This window comes from Limulus polyphemus, unplaced genomic scaffold (genome assembly GCF_000517525.1).
Source record: "Limulus polyphemus unplaced genomic scaffold, Limulus_polyphemus-2.1.2 Scaffold1203, whole genome shotgun sequence".
NCBI lineage: Eukaryota > Metazoa > Arthropoda > Merostomata > Xiphosura > Limulidae > Limulus > Limulus polyphemus.
The window spans coordinates 13,711-23,908 of NW_013666813.1; the positions used below are offsets into that span (position 1 = coordinate 13,711).

General features: G+C 33.9%; 1 protein-coding gene across 2 annotated transcripts in view; it reads right to left on the reverse strand.

Annotated features, from left to right (window-relative positions):
• Positions 1–10,198, reverse strand: part of LOC106462588 (transcription factor AP-2-beta-like) — a 144,903-nt gene that overhangs the window by 7,431 nt on the left and 127,274 nt on the right. For both annotated transcript variants that reach the window (XM_022389884.1, XM_013922531.2), the window contains exons 3-6: positions 9,719–9,782; positions 8,205–8,412; positions 4,978–5,096; positions 3,024–3,165 (exon numbers count right to left, since the gene is read on the reverse strand). In XM_022389884.1, coding sequence (XP_022245592.1) covers positions 3,024–3,165; positions 4,978–5,096; positions 8,205–8,412; positions 9,719–9,782 — 533 coding nt within the window. The remainder of the gene's footprint in view (positions 1–3,023; positions 3,166–4,977; positions 5,097–8,204; positions 8,413–9,718; positions 9,783–10,198) is intronic.

The window sequence follows — 10,198 nt, forward strand, 5'->3', positions numbered from 1 at the left end:
GATTGATGTTTTTCTTTTACACCTACAGTGTTGTTTTGTGTGTGTGTGTGTGTGTGTGTGTGTGTGTGTGTGCTTTTTTTTCTTGTAGACTTCGCATCGCTGAGGAGGAAAGTTTCCAACTTAAAATTTAGAAAGAATAAAAAGCCAGAAACTTCCGGTTGTAAAAGTATACCTATTATCATTAGGTATGAGCGAAAGGTCCTTAGATGTAGTGTTTCTTTTGCAGCAAAGGTTCTTTCAAGTTTTGCATATTTTTTTTTATCAGCCCATTTATTTGATTGTTTTGTTGAGCATGATTCATATATGACATTTCTTTATATTTTTAAAACGCGTCTCATGTATAATCATTATATATATATATAGCTTGTATTCTATAAATCTTCACTCAAACTTTAATAACGTCTTTCTTAACCACAAGTATGTAATTTGAAGGTCATTATAGGTGCAGAAAGACATCAGTGTTATGTTTTAGCTTCTTTAGCATCCAGTCTTTGTTAACTCCTTCATATAAAGCGGCAATGCACGTTAAAAAAAAAAAAAAAAAGAAGTTCTCATCTGACTTGATAACTGATTTTCTTCCCGTTTGCTGCTTTAACGTTATTTATATTAAACCTAGTATTCTCTAACTTTAACCATTAAATATTCGTCTGCAGAAATCCACTAGTGATTACTTCTAGTCAATTTCTTGATAATGCCTGGTCTTCCTAGTTGTCATCAATTTTACGCTTCTCTGCGTGCTCATTGGTCCGTTGGGTCGGATATGATTAGTGCAAATGAGAAGAATCACGCTTTGTTTTATTCTATGTTCAGATTAGCCTGGTTTTAATCTTCGTAAGGTGTGGCTTTATAAAATTCGGACACTGTTATTTTTTGCTATTTCTTTACCAGACATTCATCACCTAATTACATTTTCACGATCCTTCCGTTATTGCGGGTATAACCTACACGCGGAACTCCTCTAAGCAACAATACCACGGACAACACATAAAATAATCGTAATAACTTTAACAAGCAAGAAAATAGGAAAAATATCAAAATATTGTTAAATAATAAACCAAACTCCAAGTTACGGAACTTCGGTCGATACGAGACTAGTGTTTAGATTTTATTTAAATATCATATTGGTCATGCACTCAACAATCTCACGGCTTTTATTGAAGAGCTTTGAACAAGGAGACGCCCTAGGTTTCAGAATAAGAAGTTACACACTTCAGAATAACAAAGAGTTTTCAACACCAGTAATTGGACACAAACGAAAGATATTTCATCCGGAATGTATGTAATAAAGGGGCTGGTAACCTACATCTGTAATTTCTTTTCCTCAACAATCAGTGTTTACTTTACAGTATGATAAGGAACTGCGACTACCGGTAATGAGAATCAGTGTGTCTAACTCTGATTTTCCAACACGTCCTAGACCGGTTTAAACGCAGGTGCGAAATTTATAATCTACTACAGTTGAATCCCCGCGAATATTAATGGACGTAGACTGGTTTGTCCCGCAGTATTCTCCGGATTAAAAACACGTTCTTCCAGCTACAGCGTTGTCACGTGACTATCATAAAATCGGAATTGATAACCTGCGTAGACTAGTAGACAATAGTCTTTATGTGAAGATGGTTCATCAATCGCATCTGAATCTATATAACCTTTCGTCGTGTGCATCATGTTATGTAATCTGTTAAGTCTCAAATGAAATATTCCTCAATAGCATACGACAGATGAACAAATAGAAATGTACAAGTAGATAGCAATCTGAATAGATGCCAAAACAATTAATGTTCGAAGAGGTTAAATAAAACAACTCTACGCACTTTACAATTAATGTTGGTTCGAAGATGTTAAATAAAACAAAAAACAACTCTACACACTTTACAATTAATTTTGGTTCGAAGATGTTAAATAAAACAAAAAACAACTCTACACACTTTACAATTAATGTTGGTTCGAAGAGGTTAAATAAAACAAAAAACAACTCTACGCACTTTACAATTAATGTTGGTTCGAAGATGTTAAATAAAATAAAAAACAATTCTACACACTTTACAATTAATTTTGGTTCGAAGAGGTTAAATAAAACAACTCTACGCACTTTACAATTAATTTTGGTTCGAAGAGGTTAAATAAAACAACTCTACGCACTTTACAATTAATGTTGGTTCGAAGAGGTTAAATAAAACAACTCTACGCACTTTACAATTAATGTTGGTTCGAAGAGGTTAAATAAAACAACTCTATGCATTTTTCTAACAAACTTTAAAAAATATCTAGAATAACTTACGAAACACAGTAATAACCTGTTTGGAGAACATATGATGCATACAAATAAATATGTGGTACACTCAAATAATCAGCCAGTGTAATTAGAACGTCACAAAAATACAATTATATTCAAGTTATGCATATAACTGACATTATGGAAACAGACGTCACCATGGTGGCTACAGCTGCACTCAAGCCGCTGTACAATTCATATAATGTATATAGACGTCATCACAGTGGTTATAGTTACACCCAAGCCACTGTAGAGTTGTTATAATGTAAATAGACGTTACCGTAGTAGCTACAGTTACACTCAAGTTGCTCCTATTCTTGATATCTTATATAAAGGTGTAAAATGAATGAATATAATTGAACTCAAACTGTTGTTTAGCTCATATAATGTACACGTATTCCAGTACAATAGCTACAGCTACACTCAAGCTGCTCACATAGAATATATCATTCTTATTGATGTCATCTGAACAGTTATACTTGCTCTCAAGCCATTCTTGTAAATGATAAATAGATGTTATCTACAAGGTTAAGCTTTATGGATACCGAATTCCCCGTGACACGAAATTCACAGCTCAGAATATGCACTTTTCACAGACAATTATTCACTTCATAAACTGGCGTTTCGGTTACGGTCCACTGCAGATGCATGTCTAACGAAAAGTCAGTCATGTCGAACTATTAACTTCTACGAGCTGACAACAGTCTTGACAATAATGTCTACCAGAAAAACAAAACAATAAACTTACTTTGTGGCCAGTAAAATGTCCTTTCTTCGGTAAAGATCATTAGGGTCTGCGATGTTTCGACACAAATATTCTGCCACTTGACGCGAAGGAAATTCGGTTTCACAGACGTAACCGAAATCTCTAGCAAGGTGAATCGCTTCTCCTGAATAATAGGAAATAATAATAAACATTTAGAGAAATAATGGCTAATTGATGAGAATATTTTAATAGGCAGTCCACCAGTCAACAATAATGTTTCGAAGTATTATGTGGCACAGTATGGAATAGAATTTCACGGAAAATGTTACATGTAAAAGGAATCATAACCAAATAAAATGTGCGATTTTGTAGAAAAAAAAAAAATATGAGCTAACATTAAAATTAAATAAAGTTTAAATTTCCAATTCTGAATACAAATTCTCTTCCTCTCGCCTTAGTTTTGTACTGAAAGATAATATTAAACATGTACATGAGTTAACGAATAAAACAAGAAATAAGAAGACATGTTAAATATAGCAATAAAAATATTTCAAGTAAAGCCAAAACAATTCATGTATCAGAGAACATATAGTATAAGAAACTGAAATACTGATTTACACAAGTGTCTTGTACAAAGCACTGAAGTTTTATTGGACGCGAAATCCTTCAAAGAGTGAAATGTGCGTTGAGTTAGGGGACCGTCTTAAAATCCAATACATTAGATCAGTAGCGAGTAGAGCTAGCACTCTCTCGAAACATTTTTATCTGTACCCCTGTTAACTCACTACTTGTTATAATTACAAAACGTTACATATTAGTATTTCATGTTTCTTACAGAGAAAAGGCCAATAAAAAAACAGTAGCCGTCCTTTCTCCATTGTGAATTTCTAATGATGACAAAATTGATGAATTACCATCAGTTGATTTTATTTGTTTCTTTATATTACCATAATGAGGAGCATTTCTGGTCAAAAACATCAAAACCATAGTCACAGTGTTGGCCAGAGGCCTATATCAAGCACATGTCAAACATAAAATACTGACTTTTCTCTGTTATCTGACGTTAATATATTTTTTCTCGTGAATTTGACTTTCCAACTGACTTTCTTTTAACCCTTAAAGAACTGTATAGAAATGAATAAGAATGTTTTATCTTATTTTATAGAACCAATATTTACAATATTCATAGAGCCTGTTACAAAATGCTCAGTGTATTTGTGGTGGTACTAAAACACGAAGTTCTGAAAACCTTTCACACAGTCAATACAATCATTAACTATTAAAAGTAAGGATATATTTATGCTGTTACTAAAAACAGACATAAAAACGATAAACATTCTAAAGTAATTAGTGGTACTTGTTTCATTTATGTGACAAAAAACTTTTACTCAACTAAAACAGTTTAGATGGATATTTTAATATATATGTTACAGAAAAATTACTATCCTAAAATTGGACACGATATAACTTCAAAGACCGCACCAAACTTTTTTTCAAATTTTTGGAAAAATCATATAAAAAAATGTGGCAAACATTTTATTTGGATACACCAGTATGGTGAGTGGCAAACAGTTGAGCTGCTTAATTAACCTCTTTAATTTACAGAGCACTCAACTGGTGTATAACAAGTACCAGGTTCGAACCCGTGATATCTATACGAACTTGGTTATGACTGATCACATCTGTAGTTATCAAAGCCTTCCTAAACTGAGATGCTGAAAATAATGTACTACAACACACATTAGTAAACCTAAACATTTAAAGTTGTGTCGCGTTTTTGTTCCCTTTTCTACTTTAATAAAAATGACTAGTGAATGAAAATTGGTAGTTGAGTTAACAGCGAATAAGCTAGTCTACTTGTTGACGCTGAAACGTTTAGGTAGTTGACTATAATACAAATGTACTCTAGTTACAACACCTGGCGACCTGGAAATCCAAAACAACCTTATACTAATGTTAATTTTCAGGCACCCCCCCTGTGGTTTGATCGACTTACCTTCCACTAAGGACGTCAGCAGGGTGACGTTAGCTGCTTTTCGCCTTCCTGCGGGAAGATTTAGACCAATCTTCTCCAGTTTGTCACGAAGGCACTTCCCTCCGTTTTTAGATTTGGCCCTGGAGAAAGTAAGAGATAAAGCTTTAATGTTACAAAGACAGACCAAACAACTAAGCTGCTTATTTCAACCACAAACTGTGTATATCTTACTTGAAGAAAAATAATAATAAAATAGGTCACAATAAGTAATGAACCACCACCAGCCAAACACCTGTAAGCTGACATTTATATATATTATTATCAGTAGTATAAGGGCGTAATGTTTAGGCGTTTTAAATATATTCCAATTTTAAAAGTTTATTTTACTGCTGCACATCTTACCTCGTTTACGAAAATCTGATAATCAAGTTTTCCAAAATTGAGACTTATGGGAAAATGTATGAAATAATTATAAGCATGGTTAAGAATAACCACCAAACTGCGTTCAGAAAATATGGAAAAAAACGTAGATTTATTATTTTCACCATTATATGGATGAGGAAGATAATAAAAGCCTTGCATTTCTAAAAAGAAAAAAAAAATTTTCATTTTCTACTGATCTATCAGAATTGTCCAAGGAGTTACATCACGCAATCGTTAAAACTAATGTTCAACAATAGAACATTATAAAGAACCGATCAAGAACGATGCACATGAGTAAACCAAGAATCAAACATCCATGAAACGGCTGCATTACAAAGTAATAAATCTTTTAGGTTGCACAAAAAAGCTCGTATTGAATAAGCGTGCAAATCAGAAAACAGAGCACCAAATCCGTATATAACACTACAAAGAAAGCAAGATATGCAATTCTTGACTTTCTGTACAAAATTTTTTATACAATATTTTCATTTTCACTCTCTTTTTCTAACAAGCACGAGGTAGTGTTATTGTTTTATCACTACATAAGATATGTTTGTGTATATAATTTAGAATAAGTATTTTTACCTAAAGTTGATCTCTTAAAGATTAATGGTTTTTATTTCCTTTTCATGTGCTGTTTCACGTAGTAGAGACGAATTTTGGAACAATGAAAAATTTTTATTATCAACCACTTGAGCTGACTATAGTTTCGTTAAATAAGTTACTATCATCAGAATTGTGAATACGGGTATTGTTAAGCCTATTTGAACTCCAACGGTTATACAGGCAAGTTCATTGTTTAAAATAAAGACGGGCGGGGGAGAAGAACAGTGTTTGGATGGGTAATAAAATTATTTACGAAAAAAGATCACTTAAAATTCAAAACGCAGAAAATCTGCAAAATAAAATTAAAGAAAGACGAAATAAATTACAAAAATATAAATTAACCAACAGAAAATTGATTATACGGCTGTAAGGTAAGAACTTTTTATAGAAAGAAACGTTGGTCCTAAAACAACTAGTTTCTTCATGGGGGTGGGGGGTGGGGGGTGAAGGATTTAAGTTTGATTTGTAGTAAGTAGAAAGTCTAGAAAAGTGACTAGTGAGTCCAGAGAAGCGACTAACGGGTTAGTATCCTTTATGTTATCCCATATCAAGTTGTCAACAAAACAAGCAAAAGACATTTCTAACCCTTCTTTAGGGAATTTCATCGATTCTGTGAAGTAAGTACAAGAAGATAAATCAATGCATCTCTTGTGTGTCATCTCTGATTTAAAGATAACTCTCCCCCCGCTAAGTAAAATCAGTATTATATTAATCATTCCTGAAAGATCGATAATCATGATGATAACATATGGAACCAAAGCTTAGTCAATGGGTTCAAAGAATTTTTGGATAAATCTTGCTTGAATGTGTTTACTTGGTAACAAAACAAACGTGGCGTTTTTATACTACAGTTACTTGCCATTTTTCCTTCTCTTTAGTTTTCTTGGTTATACACGCAAAAATCCATTTTTTATCTACAAAGTCAGAAGACTTCAGAATATGTTAATATGATGAATCCTAATTAGAACCAATGGACCCTTATGACCAATGATGTTTAGGACTATAGAGAAGTCCCCATTCATACATGTTGATCTACTTCGAATTATAGAAACGCCTTCTCAAGCTTCACTCTTTGTTTTTGCACTTCTTATGGGTTTTAATAAGCTTTTCCAGTGATATTTGCCATCATAATTTCAGTAATATTCAGCAATAGCTAAGAATACTTTATGTCTTTTTCACGTCCCTTTAATACAGTTTTTAATTTCCTTTCGTTTGTCCTTCGTGTAGTTTAAACTAATTTCGTAAATTCCATGTTTTTATTCATTCACTTTTGTATCTTTAAGTGATTTTAAATTAACTATTTTGTTTTGAGGAACGAACGCCATATTATAACTTTTGTAATCCTTTTACAAATGATAGGGATAAGAGGCGTATTTGACAAATTCAATTTGAGGAGATTTTAATAGGGATAATTTAGAATATCTCATTTTACATGTTCGTTCGTCTTATGTTAAGCTCTGTCAACAACTATATGCTCATAACCTCTTTCTGTAGGTAAAGTAGTTTGTACGATCTTGTATTTTTTAAGTCGGAACACATACTGACAAACCCGTTAAGCATAATTGTTTAAACCATGATTGATCTAACGGGAGGTTAGTGACACTGTGGTGGCAAGCTGACTACAAATAAAGTTTTTATTGTTTAAAACGATAACATTTAAGAAGGTTAACTCTCTACTGCTAAAGTCCATAATCATTAAAATTCGTTTGTTGTTATGGTTTATATAATTAACACCATCAAAGATTTGTTACCACGATGCCACTTCATGAGTGTCCTCTACAAATTTTCTATATCATATTGATTTTATTACAGCTTTTTGAAGTTTAGTTCAATACAGACAATGGAAAACAAAAGATTAGGACAATGTAGAAATGTTCTTAAAATAACTAATTTTGGTGTCTTCTTTAAATAGATGTTTCTCACAATACAGACAATGGAAAACAAAAGTTTAGGACAATGTAGAAATGTTCTTTAAATAACCAGTTTTGGTGTCTTCTGTAAATAGATGTTTCTCACAATACAGACAATGGAAAACAAAAGTTTAGGACAATGTAGAAATGTTCTTTAAATAACTAGTTTTGGTGTGTTCTTTAAATAGATGTTTCTCATTAAATATTTATTAAAATGCCATTAAATCATGGTAATCGTATATATATATATATATATATATATATATGGTAACCAAACACTTATGATCTGTTACAGCGTTGTGCACTCACCGTCTAAGGACTCCTCCAAGTAGTGACGCGTTGAGGCACTCCGGTGGAGACAACCGGCGTTGAATTTCACCCACTGTCACCTTGTACTTGGATGTCGAGCTAAGAAGCGATAGTCGTCCCGGAACGGAACAGAAAACATCGGCTGGCGATGCCGCTCCTCCTCCTAAAAACATGCTCTTATGATTCTCACCGTTACGGGGTTTGATGCCTGTCGATGAAGAAGAGAATTTCGAGTTTCAAGCACACGTCACTGTGAATATTTGGAACAACAACGGTTTTCTTTAAACGATGAATTACATATAATGTTGTGTTTGTTGGCTTGTTTGTTTAGTTTAATAAACGCAAAGCTACACAAACAATGCATCATCTTTGCTGTGTACACCACAAGATCAAACTCACAATTTACGAGTTTGTTTGTTTTGTTTTTGAATTTCGCGCAAAGCTACACGAGGGCTATCTACGCTAGCCGTCCCTAATTTAGCAGTGTAAGACTAGAGGGAAAGCAGCTAGTCATCACCACCCACCGCCAACTCTTGGGCTACTCTTTTACCAACGAATAGTGGGATTGACCGTCACTTATAACGCCCCCACGGCTGAAAGGGCGAGAATGTTTGATGGGACGGGGATTCGAACCCGCGAGCAGCAGATTGTGAGTCGATCTCCCTAACCACCTGGCCATGCCGGGCCTATTTACGAGTTACAAGCCTTCAAACTTACCGCTGAGCCAGCAGCTACAATGTTATGATATATATTTCTGCTCATCGTAATTTGAAAAATAATGCTTAACTTGGCTTAAACTCAATTTATTTTAGGGGTGAAATACCGTGAAACAGCACAATTTTCTTTTTCAATAGTTACACAGGAGTAACAAAAATGGTAATCACTGTACCGATTAATAGCGTCCAAACTGAGGTACCAATTACAAAACAATGTAATTGTGATAATTTTCTCGAAGGGGGGGGGGGCAAAGATCGCCTGGAGGGGGTTTCCTGTTTTAACCACTCGCACGACTATACATACATACTATTGTCTGTCAACTGGTCAGTATAAACTAAAATGACGTCATATAAGGGGCGTTTAACCTTTCAATTTGTACTATCGTGACCTCAGTAAAACGTGCGCATGCCATGAATCACGAGAGAACTTATATATTCCGTAGGCTACAACACAGCATGACACATGAACTTCAAAAGCAAGAAATGAAAATATCTGTTGCTCTTAATTTTGGTTTTATTTGATCTTGAAACAGAACACTTTCGGGAACCCTGCGCAAGTACATCTAGTTAATATTTTATGTTAAAGCAACATACGTACTTAAGAGACAGTTACATGCGTATTAAGTCAAAGAAATACAAAAACTAACACAAACTTAAGAAACCTTAATTTATTTAAAAAGAAATGGTATGAAAGCGCGATGAGAAATCATATTACATAACCAAAACTTAAAAAGTGTTTGAAGTTTTAGCTGAGCAATAGAACATTTTGTGGCTTCCTAAAGAGATTATCCAACTCACCTTTCCTGATGACACTATTGTGATCCCCACCAAAAAGGTTGTTGGCGTCTTCCACTGGCGTTGTCTGTAGGAAAATTAGTAGATTGATAAATAGCACATATTGTATTTGCTTAATTATCTAAATTATACCTATGGAGCGGTTAGTGATATATGTTTAACCTTAATGAATTAGTGAAGAACGAACATGTATGCATTATAACTCGTTCGGCTAGCTAGTGAAATTTGAAACGTTAACTGAGTAGTAAGATCACAGTCTTTAGTTCACTACCAACTGGATATCGCCTAGTAATATACACTGAGTGGTCACAAGTAAATAGACACCTAATTTTTCGTCATTTAACTGATTTATGCTAACTAATTTGTGTTCACAGAGCACTATATAAATGAAGATGGTCCGCACACTAATTATCCCATGCTAAAACATGCCTAGAACTCAAGGTTCCCTCGAATTGTCAGGTTTTGTTAGAGGAAGGATAGTTG